Source organism: Saccopteryx leptura, chromosome 3, assembly GCF_036850995.1.
Source record: "Saccopteryx leptura isolate mSacLep1 chromosome 3, mSacLep1_pri_phased_curated, whole genome shotgun sequence".
In the NCBI taxonomy this organism is placed as follows: domain Eukaryota; kingdom Metazoa; phylum Chordata; class Mammalia; order Chiroptera; family Emballonuridae; genus Saccopteryx; species Saccopteryx leptura.
In genome coordinates, this window is record NC_089505.1 from 218782066 (window position 1) to 218803189 (window position 21124).

The following is a 21124-nucleotide window of genomic DNA, read 5'->3' on the forward strand; positions in this document are numbered from 1 at the left end:
TTTTTGTTTTGTGTTTAATTTCTTTCTCCATCTCTGACCTTCCATGTAGGACCATTTCTTCCAGTCTGAAGACTTCTTTTAGAATTTACTTTAGTATGAATCTGTTAGACATTCCATTTCTGCTTTTCTAAAAATGTCTTTTTCTCCTCTTCATTCTTGAAGGGTATATTTACTGAGAAAAAAAAACTTTGCTGAAATTTTATTAACACTTTGAAGATATTATTCCCTTGTCTTGGCTTTCATTATTTCTGTTGAGAATCCAGGTATGAGCCTAAAGTTTTCATGTGTTTTAGGTTTTTAGGAGTTTTATTATGATGTATCTAGGATTGATTTCTTTTTATTTATTCTGCCTGTAGGACTTTAATGAGAATGTATGGTTTTATGTTTTTTTATCAGTTTTGCAGTGTTATGAATCATTACTCCCCCTCAGGGATTCTAGTTATGCCTAGATAGACCTTCTTACTATATATACTATTGCAGTGTATTTTTACCTCTTCTGAATTTTCCATCTTACTGGTTCTCCATGGTTCATTCTAAATTGTTCCTTCTGATCTGTTTTTTGGTTCATTGATTTTCTCCTTGGGCTATTCTGTATTTTTCAGTTTTAGAACTTCCATTTAACTATTTAATGGTTTTTATTTACCTTTTTAAAAATTTTAATCTCATCTTTTGCTCCCTGGATGTTAGAAGCATAGTTACTTTTAAATTTTGGTTTTCTAACTTCAGTGGAAGCCCTGTGTGTATCTATGTGCTGGCTTTACTCATGTGAATTGCTTTTGCATGTGGTTTGTTATTTTTGTATGTTGCACTAGATACTATACTTATAAAACTGTAGAAAGAATTTGTGGTCAAGGATGGTGTTTTCTTTCTCCAGGAAGAATTTTATGTACATCACCAGGAGTAAACTAGCAATATGAAATCATCTTATTCCAGATTTAGAATTCAGAGAATCTAAAAGTGTTCTGCCAGGAATGGGAAGGTTCTGTTTACTTCCTGTTCATCCTTACTCCTAGGATACAGTTCTTCAGGATTTCACCTCACAACACAGGTGTTACCCAGTGCTCATTCACCTTGCCGGCCCCCGCCCCCCCAACCCCCGCAATCCTTGCTAGGCTTGAACTCTCAACGCCCCAGTCACTGAGGGGCCAGTAAAAGCTCTGCTCAGCCTCTCACCTCCTTCTCCAGAATCAGCACGCGCCCTCCGGGGACAGAAGTGCCGAGCATTGTGTTCACCACTCGGTTCTGCCCTCTGGTACCCTGCTTAGCACTGTTTTTCTTTTATATTAGCTTAGGTGTGGATTAATGCGTTACATTTTCACTGTTGCTTCATTGTACCATCGAGACAAACACTTTGCATTTATGAGGCATGAAAATGTTAATTTAGAATTAACAATATAATGTTGCTGGTTTATTTGTCTTTAAGGTCTCGATCATTTTTAATTTTCATTTATTTTAAAATCTCTCTTTCTGAAAGAAGGAAACACAGTACATATAGAAGTAAAAGAAAACCCTGAAGAGGAGGAGGAGGATGAGGAGGATGAAGAAGAGGAAGAAGAGAGTGAAGAGGAAGAAGATGAAGGAGAAAGTGAAGGCAGTGAAGGTGAAGAAGATGAAGAAAAGGTGTCAGATGAGAAAGATTCAGGGAAAGCATTTGATAAAAAGCCAAGTAAAGAAATGAGCTCAGAATCTGAATATGACTCTGATGATGATCGAACTAAAGAAGAAAGGGTTTATGACAAAGCGAAACGGAGGATTGAGGTATTTATTTTTCCCTTTGTCTTTGCTCCTTGCCTCCCCAGTCCTCCTCTGTCCTCCTCTTCGCTCGTTATAACCATATTTCACAACAAAGGCTTTTACTGAATAGCACTTGTAATTTTTAAAATTTATTAATTGATTTTAAAGAGAGAGGGGAGAGTGAGAGAAAACATTGACTTATTGATCCACTTACCATTGGTTGATTCTTGTCTGTGACTTTACCGTAACATTGACATATTGGGACGCTACTCTAACCAACTGAGAGCTGCCTGGCAAGGGCTGAACAGTACTGTTAAAAATATAGTCTTAGAATAGTATCTTTTCCAGTTTTTGTAAGTTGAGACATAATAGATCTGATACTGTTCTAACCCAGGGACCTCACTCCCTTGCCTAAGTTAGAACCGTGATTACTTCATGGATTCCTTAGAAGAGTCTTTTTCAACCACCGATCCATGGACTGGTCTGCCAGAAATTTCGTGCTAGTCTATGGAAGAGTTACCTCCCTGGTGTTGTGTGAAGATTGTAGATTCAATGATCTTATTCAAATTCGCTTATACTCAGAGTGATTTCTGCCTTAGCAATCCCTGAAATAATTTTCCCATTTTCACTGTAAAAAGATTGAAAAATACTGCCTTAGAATTTTCTTTAATTGGTGTCATGTCATCTATCAAAGGACAATTTAATTCTTCACTTCTAGTCTCATTGCTGCTTATTTCTTTTTCTTGCCTAATTTCCCTGGCTGAATGGTGGTATGAGCAGATGGACCTGTCTTATTCCCAGTCTTTGTGAGGAAAGCATTCCGATTGTAACTGTTAACTGTAGTGTTAGCAGTAGGTTTCTGATAAATAGATACCCTTTATCAGTTTGAGAAAATGTTCTTTTTCCTAGTCTGTTGCAATTTTTTGTCATGAATGAATGATAGATATCTTTTGTATGTCTATTGAGATGGCTTTTTCCTTTTCAATATTAATGTATGATATATTACATTAATTGGTATTCAGAGGTAAAACCAACCTTGCTTGCATTCTGTTACTGGATTTGGCTTGTAATATTTTATTGAGGATTTTGTGCATCCATGAGTGATATTTATCAATAGCTTTCTTATCATTTAATGTGTTTGCCTGACTTTGATGCCAGCTTAATATTAGCCTTCTAGGATTCGTTGGGAAGTGTTCCTTCTCTGTGTTCTGTAAGAGTGTGTGAGGGATTACATTATTTATACTATTTTAAATGTTTGGCAGAATGTACTAATAAAGCTTTTCTATGTGAAGATTTAAGATTACTAATTTCATTTCTTATTTGTCATATTTTTTCATCTTGTTATTCTCAGTAATTTCTGTAAAGTCAATAGTGCCTGTGTCTCCTCTTCCCATTCTGATCTTGGTGATTTGTATTTCCTCTTTTCCTTGGTCCACCTAAAGATTTTCCATCTTTTTGATCTTCTCAAGGCCCAGTTTCTGATTTCATTAATTTTTTTTTTTTTTTTTTTTTGACAGAGAGAGAGTCAGAGAGTGACGGGGACAGACAGACAGGAAGGAAAAGAGATGAGAAGCATCAGTTCTTCATTGCAGCTCCTTAGTTGTTCATGGATTGCTTTCTCATATGTGCCTTGACGGGGGTCTATAGCAGAGCGAGTGACCGCTTGCTCAAGCCAGCGACCTTGGGCTCAAACCAGAGACCTGGGGCTCAAACCAGAGACCTTGGGCTTCAAGCCAGTGAACTTTAGGCTCGAGCTAGTAACCATAGGGTCATGTCTATGATCCCACGCTCAAGCCAGTGACCCCGTGCTCAAGCTGGATGAGCCTGTGCTCAAGCCAGCAACCTTGGGGTTTTGAACCTGGGTCCTCCATGTCTCAGTCTGATGCTCTATCCACTGCGCCACCACCTGGGTTAGGCTAATTTTTCTGTTTTCTAATTGTTCTTTTAATTTTATGCTTTATTGTTTTTTTATTTTGTTTAGTTTGGGCTTAGTTTCTTCATTAGCTAATTTCTTAAGATGACCAATTATTAATTTGGGAGTTCTTTTCTAATACTATATAGGCATTTAAAATTACAAATCTTTGTCTAGGTACTATTTTAGCTGCATTCCATAAATTTTGGTATCTTGTATTTTTGTTTCCATTCTGTTCAAAATATTTTCTAATTTCCTTTAGTATTTCTTTCCTGACCCGTGTGTCATTAGAAGTACATTGTCATAATTTACAAATGTTTGTAGATTTCATTATCCTCTGTTGTTTATTCTTAAATCTGACTATTGTCAGAGAACATACTTTGTATATTTCTGTCATTTAAAAATAAAAGTTGTCTTATCCCATAGCATATAGTCTCTTCAGGGAAATGCTTCTTGTGAACTAAGGAAGAATGTGGATTCTGCTGGTGGTGGGTCTGGTGTTGTCAGTTTAGGTGATAGTGTTCAGATTTTCTGTATACTTGCTCATTTTATGGGTAGTTCCTCTGTCCATTATTGTGAGTGGGTTTTTGAATTCCCAAATTTATTGTTGAGTTTTATATCTTAACAATTTTTTGTCTGGCATTAATATAGCTTACTCCAGCTGCCTTGTAGTGACCATTTGCATGGTATGTCTTTTTCATTCTCGTTGTGCCTGACTAAAGTGCCTCTTGATGACAGGATATAGGTGAGTCTTGCTGTTTCATCCATTCACACAGTGCACCTTTAGGAGTATTTCAGTTGATTTACAATTAAAGTTGTTACGTATATGGTTGGATTTTCTTTCTTTTTGCTATGTCTTTGTTTTTTAATAAGTTTTCTTAATAGCTGGTTTAGGCATTAAAATATGTATTCTATCTACTTTAGATTATTAGTCACTTGATTCTAGTAAAATACAGACTTCGTTTCAACATAGATCCATTCTTTCCACCTTCCTTTGTGCTGTTATTGTTACATGTTTATAAATGTTCTAGACCCAGTAAAACAGTGGTATTGCTAATGTCTTATTTTATCTTTTAAAGGAATTAAGAGAAAGAAAAAAATACATTTGTACCATCTTAATATTTACTGAAATGTTAACATTCCTGGTATTCCTCATTTCGCTGTAGGGATTGCTTCTGCCTGTCACTTTTTTGCTACTGCATAGCTCAATGTTTCCCAACCTTTTTTGTGCCATGCCCCACCTTAACCTTTCTAAAATTTTTATGTCCCTCCTATGTAACATACATAATTTTTAACATTAAAAAATTGATTTGTTCACTTAATAAACATAAATAATAGGTTCTAGGAAGAAATCACTGTGAAATTGTTAACAAAACACAGTAAGTAAAATTTCAAAACATACAATGAAAAACAGAAATTTAAATTCCAAATAATTTTAATACAGATTTTTCTATATTAATTGATTATTTTAATTTAGTGTGATCCTTGCGCTTGATGCTTGCTGCACAGAGATTTTATATTAGGTTCCAATTTGGTTAGCTTTAGTCTCAAGTCTCCACGTTGTGTTCTATCCAGCCGATTTCTTTTTTTTACCAGTAAATCATTTACAGCACTAAATCCACATTCAGCTAAAAATGAAGATGGAAACGGTAGCAATAGTTTTCTTGCACATTTGGTTGAATTTGGGTATTTGATTTCTGTTTCCTCACAAAGCCATGCCATCGCTCCTTTGATATTAAATAAAGCTTTAACTGACTCATCATTTTGCAATTCTGCGAGTTCTTCTTGATACTGCATATTTGATATATCAGATAAATCCACTAACATTGGCTGCATCATCCATGTTGGGAAATCAATTTATTTTAAATCAGAAAATCTTTCTTTTAAATCAGCCAATAGAATATTCAAATGATTGACAATAACAAGTAAAGCGGAATCAGTTACTTCACATTTTTGGAGCCAATGAAACTGTTTAAAGTTTTTGTTGTTAATATGTTTCTGACATAACTCAATATTAGTAATGAAACCAAATATCTTTGCTTTTGCATCGACAAGAGTTTTATTCCTTGAAGTTGCTTATTTAATATATTTAGTTTTTCGCCTGACCAGGCGGTGGCGCAGTGGATAGAGCGTCGGACTGGGATGCAGAGGACCCAGGTTCGAGACCCTGAGGTCGCCAGCTTGAGCACGGGCTCATCTGGTTTGAGCAAAAAGCCCACCAGCTTGAACCCAAGGTCGCTGGCTCCAGCAAGGGGTAACTCAGTCTGCTGAAGGCCCGCCGTCAAGGCACATATGAGAAAGCAATCAATGAACAACTAAGGTGTCGCAATGTGCAATGAAAAACTAATGATTGATGCTTCTCATCTCTCTCCGTTCCTGTCTGTCTGTCCCTGTCTATCCCTCTGACTCACTCTCTGTCTCTGTAAAAAAAAAAAAAAAAAAAATATATATATATATATATTTTTAGTTTTTCAAAGATATCAGCTAAATAACTCACAAATGCTTTACCATCTATTGTTAACAGATACTTCATTTCAGGTTTGTCGCTTAAAAAATCACTAAGAGTATCAAACAGTTCCATAAATCTTTTCAAACAGTTTCCTTTAGATAGCCATCTTACTTCAGTATGAAGTACAAGTCTCACATGGTCTTCATTTTGTTCTTCACAAAATAGCTTGAAAAGACGCTCACATTTGGCACTAGCTTTAATAGCATTAACACACTTTATTACTGTATGTAATACTTCATTCAGAACAGGCGAGATGTTTTTAGCTACCAAGTTTTCCCTATGAATAACACAATGCACAAGAATCATTTCTGGATTCGCATCTTTCATCAATTTTAAGCAGCCATTTTTCTTGCCCATCATATTGGGAACACCATCTGCAGCACAAGATGTTATATTTTTCATTGGTATATCATTGACATCTAAGTAGTTTTTTAGCTTATTATATATATCTTTGGAGGTAGTAGTGCTTTCTAATCTTTTACAGAACAACATTTCTTCAGCAAAATGTCCTTTATCAATATATCTTACGTAAGTTATTAATACTGCCTCACTGTCTCTCAAAGTTGATTCATCCATTTGCAAGGAGAATTTTCTTGTTTTCAGCTTTTCAATAAGTTGTTTTTCAATATCCTCACTCATTTCGTCTATTCTTCTGCTAACAGAATTGTCACTGAGTGGCATAGCTTTTACATCTTTGTCATCTTTTTCAAGAACCATTTTAAGAAATGCTGATATTGACGGTTTTATTAAATTCTCTCCTATAGTGCGATTTTCTCCAGTTTTAGTGATGAATAAAGAAATTTGATAACTAGCCTCAAGAACACGATTATTAGTTGAAGTATGAGCAGTAAATAGAGACTTTAATGTTGTTCTTTTTTCAAAATTTTTCTTTAAAGTTTTAAAGTAACTCAAATCTGAATTAATATGAGCACTATGTTTTGCCTTCAAATGCGCCTCAAGACGACCTCGTTTCATTGATTCGTTGGTCAAGCATTGCTGGCATAAAAGACAAAAAGGAATCTGCTCATCGTGAACAGCGGGTATGAACCCAAATTTTAAATATTCCTCCAAATATTGACGAGTTTTTTTCTTGCTTGCACCACTCATTTTACTGTGGGCTATAAGAAATAAAAATAAGATCAATTAAAAACTAATATTAAAATATGTGTTAAAATATATTCAATGTGACATAGAGTAAACGTATACTAAAAATTCATATTTATTTAAATGTATATAACACATTTACTACACTACCACCGCAAATCAAAAGGTATCTATATTTTTTCCATTTGACAATTTTCTGGAAAGTTATGCTTCTAAAATCAAAATTGTCATGCATGCACTATTATAGCCCCAATAATATTTATAAAATATTAGTGCTTTCTAGCCCCGATGCAAGAAGTACTTAATAAAGAGTTTAATATTGATAAAAATAAAATCAAATACTTACCAATTATATCTATATAATATATATATGTATATTTATCAAATCAACGAGCTTTTACAACAGTTTTGACTGACACTTATTTCAAATTAACACCAACTGAATGATTTGAAACACTACAGAAGTTGCGATGGGCCAATTAGGTGAGAATAACTGCGTTGTTTAGCGAGTTTTTAAAACGTCCGGGGTTCCCCGCGGCAGACGGCACACTCTGCGGTGAACCCAGGACGAAGTTTACTTGACGACGCCAATCACCCAGTTGATATTTTGGTCTCGTCAGACGAAATTATACTTAATAATTATTTACCGCAATTATTTAAGAATTGCATTTTTTGTTAAATTTGGCACCGATATCTAGCATTGCATTTAAATGGCCCGGGGCGAAAGAGTTAAAGTCGTGTCGAGTCCATTTTCAAATTTCTCCCCTTAACTATCAAATTGCCCCCCTGTGGGGCTTGGGCCCCACGTTGGGAAACACTGGTTCCCTCACCGTGTCTTTCTGCTCTCTGTAGTATTACATCTTTATACAGGGCAAAAGGGTTATAGTTGTTTGTATGGAAAATAATACAATAAATAATAATACTAGAATAAACTCTTGTGTCCCAGCTATAAACCTACTTTTGCCTGACTCTGTATATTATTAGCTCAATCATATAACTTTAGAGTTAGCTTTTAAATCAATTCTTTTGTCATTTAAGTGAAGAAAATAGAAGATGTATTTTACTGTCTTTGACATTTACTGTATGCTCCTTGTTTCTCCATATGAGGTTGAGTTACATGTAGTGTCACTTCATTTCAGCTTGATGAACTCCATATGGTTATTTCTCATCATGCTGATCTTCTAGCAGTGAATTGTCTTTTAAATTTGGGAATTATTTTCATGTTCATTTAAAAAAAATTTTTTAAGTTCTTATTCATTTTAGAGAGAGGCAAGAGAGAGAAAAAGAACATGAGTGGGAAGCATCAACTCATAATAGTTGCTTCTCATATATGCTGGTTTTGAACCGGTGTCCTCAGCATTCTAGATTGACTCTTTTTTTTTTTTTTAGATCGACTCTTTTATCCACTGCACCACCACAAGTCAGGTCCTTGCCTTCATTTTTTAAGGATAATATTGCTACATGCAGATTCTTGCTTGAATTTTTTTTTTTTTGGTAATTTTTCTATTTAGCCTTTTGATATGTCATCCCATTGCCTTCTGGCCTCTATTGTTTCTGATGAAAATTAAGCTGTTAATCTTACTTGAGTTTTCTTATATCGAGTGATTTTTTTCTTGTCAAGATTTTCTTTTTGACCTTGGCTTTTAATAATTTAACTATGGTATGGCTTGGAGTGGATATCTCTTTTTAATTATCCTACTTGAAGTTTATTGAGCTTTTTATATGTGTAGATTACTGTTTTTCATCAAATCTTGGAAGTTTTATGGCATTTATTCAAATCTTTTTTCCTTCCTATTTCTGTCTCCTCTCATGGGGCTCCTTTATATGCACGTTAGTGTGCTTGAGGGTGTTCCACAGGTCTGTTGAGGCTGTGTTGTTTTTCTTTCTCCTTCTTTTTCTTTCTATTTTTCAGATTATGTAATCTCTATTAATCTATAATTTTTTTTCTTCCACTAATTTATATCTACTGGGGAGTCCCTCTAGTGAATTTTTTTTTTTCAATTTTAGAGAACAGAGTGACAGGAAGGGAGAGAGGAGGAGATGAGAAGCATCAGCTTGTAGTTGCTTCACTTTAGTTGCTCATTGATTGCTTCTTATATATACTTTGACCAGGGGACTGAAGCCGAGCCAGTGACCCCTTGCTCAAGCCTCAGAGTTTCAAACCTGGGACCTCAGCGTTCCAGGTTGATGCTCTGTCCACTGTACCACCATCAGTGAGGCCTCTCGTGAATTTTTTAATTTGCTATTGAATTTTTAAATTCCAAATTTCCATGTCTTTGTATAATTTATTTCTATTTATTAATACCTTCTTTTGATGAGTTATTCCTTCTTTTCTTTAAACTTGGTTCCCTTTAGTCTTTTCAATGTACTTAGAATACCTGCTTTCAAGTCTTTATCTGCTAAATTCAAAATCTGCCTCTCAGAGGCCCAGGTTCTGTCAACCAATTTTTCCCCTCTGTTTTTATATATCTCTATTATTTATAGATGTAGATAGATATATATGCCTGTTTCTTTGTATATCTTGTAAAGTTTTGTTGACAAGTGGACATTTCAGGGAATATATTATAGCAAGTCTGAATTCCATTGGCTCTTGACAAATGTGATGGTATTAGCTGTTTCTGTTTATTTCCTTATTTAATCATGTGGACTAATTCTGAGGAGTCATTTGCTTTCTTAGTGTTTTTTTGTTTTTTGTTTTAATTGATTTAGTGGGACAGGGGAAGGAGGGGAGAGAGAGAGGGGAGCATTTATTTGTTGTCCTACTTAGCTGTCTTCCCACAGGTTGTGTCCCATATGTGCCCTAACTGGGGATGGAACCCACAACCGTGGTGTTTTAGGATGGTGCTCTGACTGAGCTAACTGTCCAGGGCCTGGTTTATTTTTGAATTCTTGTTTTTATTTTTAAGCCTAGCTTTCAAAGTTTTGGGCGTGGGTTAGCTTGTCTTAGTGATCAGCCACATGATTTGTTAGCTGGCTAAGCCTACCCTTGAGCTGGTGGGTCTGCGGTTTACTGGCCCACTCAGGCTTTTACTTGATGCATTTGCAAGGCTTGTTGTTGAGTCAGGAACCAACCAGCCTCTCCTGACAGGCTTCCACGGGAGCACAGCGTTCTAGACACCAGAAACAAGTAGGAGCTTACTGCCTGCATTGTCTGTCAACTCCACATACCTCCCTGTTCAGTTTCTGACTGGTCTTCTGTTGATAGCTTATTTCTGCTACCCCAGTATTGAGACCTTAGTCTAAGTCAGCGGTTCTCAACCTGTGGGTCGCGACCCCGGCGGGGGGTCGAACGACCAAAACACAGGGGTCGCCTAAAGCCATCGGAAAATACCAAACACAGGGGTCGCCTAAAGCCATCGGAAATAAATATGTATGGTCGCCTAAAGCCATCGGAAAATACCAAACACAGGGGTCGCCTAAAGCCATCGGAAATAAATATGTATTTTCCGATGGCTTTAGGCGACCCGTGTTTTGGTCGTTCGACCCCCCCGCCGGGGTCGCGACCCACAGGTTGAGAACCGCTGGTCTAAGTAGTAATTTTAGTCTTACCTCTTTGTTTGCCATTGAGATCACTGTGATTGTTTGACAGTCTCTCAGGCGTAGAATCCCATGTCCCCTCTCTCATACCACCTCTGACTGTGGAGAAGTGGGAGTGAGCGGCTATAATGGCATAGCTCCAGACTGAAACTGCACATGCTTCTGCTGCTCTTACTGGTGGTCTGTAGACATTCTTGAATTAAATGTTTCTCAATTTCTTATGTGCCGTTGGCCAATTTTTAGAGTCTTTAAATGGTCGTTTTGATTATCTTGTCCAGTTTTCTCTGTTTTGGAGTGGGGTTTGCCGAGTTCCTCATTCCATCGTTCAAGGAGTCCTGCCTTAACGCCTTTAACAGCCATTTACTGAGAGTATTCCATTTTATAGACAGATTCTGTTTTAACTTTGTATTGATGTGCTTGGACTGCCATAACAAAATGCTACAGACTGGGTGGCTTAAACAAAAATTTATTTTCTGACCATTCTTGAGTCTGGAAGTTCAAGATTAAAGTGCCAACAGGTTTGTTTTCTGGCGAGGGCTCTTCTTGGCTGGCAGATGGCTGGCTTCTCACTGAATCCTCATGCGGTCTTTCCCTGTGCTCAGGGAGAGATGGACTCTTCATTTCTCTGCTCTTGTAACGATACCAGGCCTCTTAGATTAGGGCCCGCCCTTATACTCTCATTTAACCTTAATTACATTCATTAAGGCCCTCTCTCCAAAATAGTCAAATTTGGGAGTTAGGGCTTCAGTGTATGAATTTGGGAGAGATACATAACAAACTTCATTTTTCTCAAACCTTGCTACATATTATTTTCTGAAATTCACCCAAGTCCCTGAGTTAGTAGCACCATTGTAGGTAGGGGTCTCTAACTACATGATTCTATGCAACCAGATAGGTGTCATCAGCCTGCAGTTTGGAGGAACACTCATGAAGACATCTCCCACTAAAGAAGGTTAAGGGCTTACTAATTTTCGCTATTATAAACAATACAGCAGCTGGCAGACACTGTTGTGCATGTGCGTCTTTGTCTACTTGTCCTGTCATTGCTCGAGTCCAGATATTTAGAGGTGGAATTTCTAAGGTAAAACACATACTATTTGCCTTCTAGAAAATTTTAACACTTCAAGTATGGAAAAAGGCAATTTTCAACCATATCAAATGCTAAGGTCATGGTGTTCACACTCCAGTCATACATGCTGTGAAGCTCTTGTTCACTACTTTTTGCTAGTATATACACCTCACTTTGACATTTTAGAATATTTTTTCGTTCTACTTTCTACAGAAAGATTCAATGTCTAGTGGTAGAAATGAAAAAGAGTGCCTATAAAAAATGGGTTTTAGATGGAAAATAGTATTGTAATTGATATAAGTTCAGACTTTAGATGAAAGTCTTACCTCATTTGAATGCTAGCTTTGTTGTACTTGAAAGGTTGTCATTTGAGAGAGGAACTGCTGGCTTGTGTTTTTATTTGGTTCTCAGAAAGTTGAAATGTTTAGATAAATCCTATAGAGAATGTATCCTGGTTCAAGAACAAACTTTCTCATGTCTAGTGGTACGTTAGAAAGGTGGGAAATGCCTATGGGTGTCTTAGGCTAAGGCTTGCTCCCAATTGAAAAGTTTTATAGTGTTTGTACCCTGGATAAAGTTTTGAAATAAATTACTTTAAAATGTTTTATAACTTGGCCTGACCTGTGGTGGCGCAGTGGATAAAGCGTTGACCTGGAAATGCTGAGGTTGCCGGTTCAAATCCCTGGCCTTGCCTGGTCAAGGCACATATGGGAGTTGAGGCTTCCTGCTCCTCCCCCCCTTCTCTCTCTCTCTCTCTCTCTCCCCTCTAAAATGAATAAATAAATAAAAATTAAAAAATGTTTTATAACTCTGAAGTTCTAATGGAATACTATGAATACAAGATTATAGCTGTTTTTAGATAACCCCACATAAGTTAGAGAGGTTGTACTGTATAGTAAATAGGACTGAAACATCAATTTCTTTTCATTTTATTCCATTAAATTAGCCATGTGCAGAAGTATTGAAGTTTGGGCCAACACTTCTTTTTTTTTTTTTTTTCATTTTTATTTTATTTATTTATTTTTTTTTTGTATTTTTCTGAAGCTGGAAACGGGGAGAGACAGTCAGATAGACTCCCGCATGCGCCCGACCGGGATCCACCCGGCACGCCCACCAGGGGTGACGCTCTGCCCACCAGGGGGCGTCGCTCTGTTGCGACCAGAGCCACTCTAGCACCTGGGGCAGAGGCCAAGGAGCCATCCCCAGCGCCCGGGCCATCTTTGCTCCAATGGAGCCTTGGCTGCGGGAGGGGAAGAGAGAGAGAGAAAGGAGAGGGGGAGGGGTGGAGAAGCAGATGGGTGCTTCTCCTGTGTGCCCTGGCCAGGAGTCGAACCTGGGACTTCTGCACGCCAGGCCGACGCTCTACCACTGAGCCAACCGGCCAGGGTCAGGGCCAACACTTCTTATTGTTCTTATACATGTTAACTCTGCTGCTCTGAAAGCTACCTTAACCAGGTTTCTGCTTGTTCAAAGGTACTATGATGGGAATTAGATTGTAAAGCTCACATTGTAAATTGCTCTTCATGTAGTTAAACCAACAAAGAACTTGAATAAGGTTGTGGCGTTCTCTTCCCAAGGCAAAATAATTTAAAGAAAAATGATAGGGTTTGAAATAAGATTTCTGAGATTGTTTTTCTTTCCTAGAAACGGCGACTTGAACACAGTAAAAATGTAAATACAGAGAAGCTAAGAGCCCCTATTATCTGTGTACTTGGACATGTGGACACAGGGAAGACAAAGATTCTTGATAAGGTAGGAAAATATTGTTGGATTATAAAAACTAATCCAAACCACAGCACAGATGTACAGTTCTCTTTATAATAAATAAGTTATTACTTTCTTATTGCTTTTCATTTTTTATGCATTTTGAAATACAAATCTATATCTGCTGTTTTATCCCAGCTCCGTCACACGCACGTACAAGATGGTGAAGCAGGTGGTATCACACAGCAAATTGGTGCCACCAATGTTCCCCTAGAAGCCATTAATGAACAGACTAAGATGATTAAAAATGTAAGTAGATTTATTTTATGTGTTTTAATCTCTAAAAACAAGATATAAACTATTTCAAACATAGAAAAAAGCAGAATAAGACCTATATGCTCACCATTCATAATTAACATATATGCCATTTTACCCTGTTTTGCTTCGAATTTCTTTAAGCAATAAAACATTAGATATTGTAGGATTCATCACACTCCATTTCCTTCCCTCTTGTTACAAGAGGCCATCAGTGTTCTGAAGTTAGAAATATCCTTCCCTCTGTGTCTTACACTTTCACCATCGATCTCCACACTTTGAGTTCCCTCCCCCTTCTTTTTTCCTTCTATCAGATTAATTATATATATATTCTTCCTTATTTTCACTGTTCTTGAGATACTCCATTTATTTATGCTAACTAAAATACAGCAAAGGAGAACACATAAGATTAATGTAAAGCCTAATGAATCATTATGATTAATGCGGACACCCTTTGTGTCACTCATGATAAGAGACAGAACCTTACCAGTTCCCTCAGAAGCACTCTGTGCCCCTTTCTAATTAACGTCTTCTTCCACCCAGGAGTAGCTTTTAAAGCAGGGGTCTCCAAACTTTTTACACAGGGGGCCAGTTCACTGTCCCTCAGACCATTGGAGGGCTGCCAAATACAGTGGTCCTCTCACTGACCACCAATGAAAGAGGTGCCCCTTCCAGAAGTGCAGTGGGGGCTGGATAAATGGCCTCAGGGGGCCGCATTGTGGCCCGCGGGCCGTAGTTTGGGGACGCCTGCTTTAAAGTAATCTCTACTTTTTATTGTGTTAGTGGTTATAAAATGTTGATACTCCAATTCCCTAATCCATCTTTATTTATTGGGTTACTTCTATAGAGAAAGATGCTTTGACCTAATCTACTGTTTTGTTACTCAGTTTATACGAAAGCTAAATAAATGTCTGATCCTCTACCTTTATATACCAGCTTTTAAAATAGTGACCAATTCGGTTTATTATGTAATATTATTAACTCTTGGATTTACACATATTTACAGTGTTTTAATAAATTTCAGTTATATTGTACTGAGGTAGTCCCTTCTTTGTCCAGTGGTTGGCTCCTGGGTCTCCCCCCCCCCCCCCAATTTGGGCGTTTGGGGATAGAAGAAAGAGAAGCATCAACTCATTTTTCTTAGTTGTATTTAATTTTGCACTCACTGCTTCTTGTATGTACCCTGACCGGGTATCGAGCCTGTGATCTTGTCGTACCAGGACAATTTGCTCTATCCACTGAGCCACCTGACCAGCCTCCTGAGTCTTTTTGATACAGTTCTGGTAGTCTTATTGGTCTTCTCTTGCAACTAGGCGTCTGGTATAGCAGGATGTTCTGGGCTTGTCTTAAATATAATGTGGTCTGTACCTGAACTGGGCCTAGCAAACAGTTCCCCAGTTCTATTGTCTAGGTCAGAGTGGTAAATTTAGAACTCAGAAGCAGTAAATAAGTGACACACATAGCATGCATAGATGTGCATATATATATATATATATATATATTTATTTATTTATTTATTTATTTATTTTTAGTAGGGGTGGGCAGACAGGGATGGACAAGGACAGACAGCAGACAGGAAGGGAGAGAGATGAGAAGCATCAATTCTTTGTTGCAGTTCCTTAGTCGTTCATTGATTGCTTTCTCATATGTGCCTTGACCGGGGTGCTCCAGCAAAGAGAGTGACTCCTTGCTCAAGCCAGCGACCTTGGGCTTCAAGCCAGCAGTATTTGGCTTAAGCCAGCAACCATGGGGTCATTTTGATGATCCCATGCTCAAGCCAGATGAGCCTGTGCACAAGCCAGTGACCTCAGGGTTTCAAACTTGGGTCCTTTGTGTCCCAGGCTGATGCTCTATTCACTGTGCCACCACCTGGTCAGGCTATAGGACATACTAGTATGTCCCTTTGTCCCTAATTAGCCTTAGTTCTGTATATAAAAAGAGTCTATGAACTTGTCTCTCCAGCTTTTTGTGTGTGTGCTTGTGTTATCTGAAGCTTGTTTTCTGGTAGATTCCAAGGAAGGAATAATGGAAATAATATCCCTTTAGTTTTTTGAATATTGAAGTTATTTTGTGGTCTTCAGCCTGGAAAGTCAGTTGGCTACCTATAAAATGCTTGGTCCACATTTTCTTTTCTTAAGTATCTTAAATTACTCAAATTTCTTCTCACATAAAGTATTGCCTTTTGGGTTTGATCACAAACTGATTGTCATCATCTTATAAGTAAAATGGTCTTTTTTCATCTTGGTGTTGGTGGTTCTGGGTGTTTTCCAGTTACATGGCCTTCCATTTCATTATGTAGCTTAAAGTCTTTATTTTAGGACAGTTTTCTTAAGAGTTTTTCATATTTTTAATTTAAAATTCATTTTGGTTGTATTTTACCTGGTATTTTTATGTCATTGGGGAATTTATTCCACCAGTGGCCAGAACTTGAAATCTGATGTTATTTTAGAACAGTGGTAGTCAACCTGGTCCCTACCGCCCACTAGTGGGTGTTCCAGCTTTCATGGTGGGCGGTAGCGGAGCAACCAAAGTATAAATAAAAAGATAGATTTAACTATAGTAAGTTGTTTTATAAAGATTTATTCTGCCAAACTTAGCGAAAATCTGACATAAAGTACTTGGTAATTATTATTATATGCTTTAACTTACTGTAACTCTGCTTTATAAATTTTATAAAGTAAAGTTACTTCCTTATTTTATAAATCACCATTACTGTAGAACCGGTGGGTGGTTAGAAAATTTTACTACTGACAGAGATACAAAAGTGGGCGGTAGGTATAAAAAGGTTGACTACCCCTGGTTTAGAACATAGTAAAGAGCATGGTTTTCATTAGGTCTGTGTTCAAATTCTCTGGGTAATCTCTATATGATAGTTATAAGTGTTTGTGTTCCAGACACTGAAGAGGAAATCATTATGATGCTCAGTGATTTAGCATCACCAGATGCAGATTTTTGAAGTGTTTTACATTTGACTCATTCTTGACTAGATCAGAAATTAAGATTTTGAAAAAATCATTTGAAGATTGTTAAAAAGTATATATAAGCAAAGTAAAAAGTATGTGTGTAGGAGAGAGAAAGAATTTGTTGGCCAGTGCTACTCTTTAGCTTAAAACATAATGTCTCTATCAGGCCTGTTGTAATGTTTCCATCATTTATGTACTTTTGGTACTGGCCAGTTGGCTCAGTGTTAGAGTGTTGGCCCGGTGTGTGGAAGTCACAGGTTCGGTTTCCAGTCAGGGCACACAGTAGGAGCAACCACCTACTTCTCCACCCTCCCCCTTCTCTTTTCTCTCTTCCTCTCCTGCAGCCATGGCTTGATTGGTTTGAGCAAGTTGGCCCCAGGCACTGAAGATGACTCCATGGCCTTACCTCAGTGGCTAAAATAGCTCGGGTTACTGAGCAATGGAGCAGTGACCCCAGATGCGTAGAGCATTGTCCCATGGGGGGCTTGCCAGGTGGATCCCAGTCAGGCATATGTGGAAGACTCTCTGCCTCCCCACCTCCCTGCCTTTCACTTAATTTAAAAAACCCAAAAAGATGGCGGCTCCATTTATGTACTTTTATCCAGAAAATCAAATGTTTATGATGTGATTTGAATAAAGCCGAATATGAATTTATTTTTTACTGTTTTAGGTGTATGTGGTAATTTTTTATTTATTTTTTTAGCTAGAGAAAAATGGAAGGAGAGAAGGAGATGAGACAGGAAGGGAGGGTGATAACAAGCATCAACTCTTAGTTGTGACACTTTTGTTGCTTATTGATTGCTTTCTCATATGTGCCTTGACCCCAGGGGGTTCCAGCTGAGCCAGTGACCGCTTGCTAAAGCCAGTGACCCTGGGCTCAAGCCAGAGACCTTGGGCTTCAAGCCAGAGACTTTGGGCTTCAAGCCAGCAACCCATTGCTCAAGCCAGTGAGCCCCTGCTCAAGCTGGTGACCTTGGGGTTTTGAACTTGGGTCCTCAGCATCCCAGGTCTACAATGTGCCATAGCTGGTCAGGCTGATATGATAAATTTTCTTTAAAACATACTTGGAATATTTTTCAGGATTTAGATTTTTTTTTAAATTGGACCTGAGAAATTTTCCAAATTTTGAGAATCTCTTATGTGTCAGCTTTTTATAATAAATCTCTGATGACTGTTCTGTCATTTATTACTAATATTCTGCTCACATTTAGACTACACCTTAGTTTTGTGACCTTAACAAAGAGAATGTTTTCGTATTTCAGTGTTCTCTGCAAACCTTTCAATATTAATGAAAATATTAACTGTTGTACTTCACTCTTTTCAAAACAGATGGTTTAGAAAAGGAAGTGATAGTTTTTCATTTTTATGGCAGAATAATTGTAAAACTTTTGCTATTGTGACTTTCTTAAGCACTCCACTCTCCCCATCTTTTCTAGTTTGACAGAGAGAACATTCGAATTCCAGGAATGCTCATCATTGATACTCCTGGACATGAGTCTTTCAGGTAAGAACAGATTGAGACTTGTCCTCAAGTGAACCACTTGAAACCACTGAGCATAGAAGTTCAGTCAGTGAGAAGGTCTGATTAATGCTTCATCTTTGGGTATATAGTTCTCTGAGATTTGTGGTCCCTACCACAGATCCCTAGGTAGTTATCTGTGATAAGTACCAATTCTCCTCTGTGCCTTACTGATTTAGTAGTATTTTATTTGGATACTTGTTTTTTTTTTAATAGAAAGATGTCTTTTCTACTTGGAAGAACAAATACTAATAAATAATAAATAAAACTATATATATATTATACTATACATATAATACTACATACACACTAATATATAATATATAAAATAATAATAAAATAAATAAAAAAGTCTATCTACTTTGAAACCCATTACAAGTGGAAATTTATCCAGTTTCCACCTGGCCATATTCCTTAGTGCAGAAAACTTGGTCAGTAAAATTGGCAGAAATATTGGAGTTACTTCTGAAACTAACTATTCCAACTGATGTCAGTTCCCTGTCAGATTAGTGAATGACAAATTTAATACATGTACTTCATTTTGTACTTTTTGTTTAGGTTTTACAAAGAGATTAAAATTTTAAGTTTAAGTTATTTTCAAGATTTCTGTTTATGCATCATTTCCTTTCTTTTCAACAGTAACCTGAGAAACAGAGGAAGCTCTCTTTGTGACATTGCCATTTTAGTTGTTGACATTATGCATGGATTGGAGCCCCAGACAATTGAGTCTATCAACCTTCTGAAATCTAAAAAGTGTCCCTTCATTGTTGCACTCAACAAGGTAAGCTCTCTTCTGAAAACGTACCTTAGTATAACTTTCATATAAGAATGTATTCATGCTGCCTGACCAGACAGTGGCTCAGTGGATAGGCATCGGACTAGGATGTGGAAGATCCAGGTCCAAGACCCCGAGGTCGCCAGCTTGAGTCACGGGCTCATCTGGTTTGAGCAAGGCTCACCAGCTTGAGCCCAAGGTCGATGGCTCGAGCAAGGGGTCACTCGGTCTGCTGTAGCCCCCAGTCAAGGCACATGTGAGAAAGCAATCAGTGAACAACTAAGGAACCGCAATGAAGAATTGATGTTTCTCATCTCTCTCCCTTCCTGTCTGTCTGTCTCTATCTGTCTCTGCCACAAAAAAAAGGTACTCATGCTGAGTTGAATGTAGTTTGATAGATCGTAGACACACACATAACCACCACCATTCAGAATATTAGACCATCCCCATATTTCCAGAATGTCCTCTCATGCTCTTATAGTCTGCTTTTGCTCCGGCCCCAAACTGACACTGGTCTTTCTGTTGCTGTAAACTAGACCTGCCGGGGATATAATTCCATGTTACAGCATTGTACTGTATGTAACCTTTTCAGTCTGGCATTTTTCACTGCTCTTGTATTCATGAAATTACTCATGTTGCATATATCATAGCTTGTTTCTTTTCATTGCTAATAGATCCTTATCTGAATAATATTACACTTTATTTACCTTTTGAAGGCATTTGGTTTGATTCTAATTTTAGGTTATTTTTTTTTAGTTTATTTTTTGCAGCCTTGGTAGAGGGAAAGCTAATTTTTTTCCCCCCCGAAGTTAGAAGTGGAAAGGCATCAGACAGACTCCCGCATGCACCCGACCGGGATCCACCTGGCACGCTCACCAGGGGGTGATGCTCTACCCATCTGGTGTGTTGCTCCATTGTGGTTGGAGCCATTTTAGTGCCTAGGCAGAGGCCATGGAGCCGTCCTCAGTGCCCGGGCCAACTTTTGCTCCAAAGGAGCCTTGGCTGTGGGAGGAGAAGAGAGAGACAGAGAGGAAGGAGAGGGAGAAGGGTGAAGAAGCAGATTGGTGCTTCTCCAGTATGCCCTGACTGGGAATTGAACCTGGGACTTCCACATGCCAGGCCGACGCTCTACTGCTGAGCCAACCGGCCAGGGCTTTCGGTTACTTATTAATGAAGCAGCTGTGAACATTTGTTTACAAGTCTTTGTGTAGACATTTGTTTTTGTTTAGATTGAGTAAATACTTGGGAATAGACTTGCTGGGTCTTATGGTATATGTATATTTAACTGTGAGAAAATGCCACATTTCCCCGAAGGGATTGCACCATCCATTTTACATTTTAACCTGCAATGTGTAAGAGTTGCAGTTTGTGCACATTCATGCTAATTAGTAGAAATTCTAATACTTATATAGTGCTAAGTTATTTTGGTTTAAGTTGCATTTTCTTGATGACTGATGGCCTCAAACATCTTATGTATTTATTTGCCACCTCTCTGTGTGTAAAGGATATATTTAAAATCTTTGCTCATTGTTTAATGTTAAAATTTATTTTTCTTAAGTGAGAGAGAGAGGGACGAGAAGCATCAACTCACTGTTGCAGCTCCTTAGTTGTTCATTGATTGCTTCCTCATATGTGCCATGACCAGGGGGGCGGGTGGGGGCCCTGGCTGAGTCAGTGACCCCTTGCTCAAGCCGGCGACCTTTGGGGTCAAGCTGGCGACCTCAGGTGTTTGAACCTGGGTCCTCTACTTCCCTGACGCTCTATCCACTGCATCACCACTTGGTCAGGTTAAATTGTTTATTTGAGCTTTTTCTTGCTTCTTGAGATGTGCCTGTAATGCTATGAACTTCCCTCGCAGGACTGCTTTCACTGCCTCCTATAAGGTTTTGGGTGGTTGTATGTTCATTTTCATTTGTTTTAAGGAAATTTTTTATTTCTGCCTTGATCTCATTGTTAACCCATTCATTACTTAATAACATGCTA

The 21124-nt window shown here is 37.9% G+C and overlaps 1 protein-coding gene across 2 annotated transcripts in view; it reads left to right on the forward strand.

Moving 5' to 3' along the window:
* Positions 1-21124, forward strand: part of EIF5B (eukaryotic translation initiation factor 5B) — a 68516-nt gene that overhangs the window by 34413 nt on the left and 12979 nt on the right. The window contains exons 10-14 of one of the 2 annotated variants that reach the window (XM_066377573.1): positions 1475-1758; positions 13510-13617; positions 13768-13878; positions 18284-18351; positions 19006-19147. In XM_066377573.1, coding sequence (XP_066233670.1) covers positions 1475-1758; positions 13510-13617; positions 13768-13878; positions 18284-18351; positions 19006-19147 — 713 coding nt within the window. The remainder of the gene's footprint in view (positions 1-1474; positions 1759-13509; positions 13618-13767; positions 13879-18283; positions 18352-19005; positions 19148-21124) is intronic. The other variant, XM_066377574.1, reaches the window with a different exon arrangement.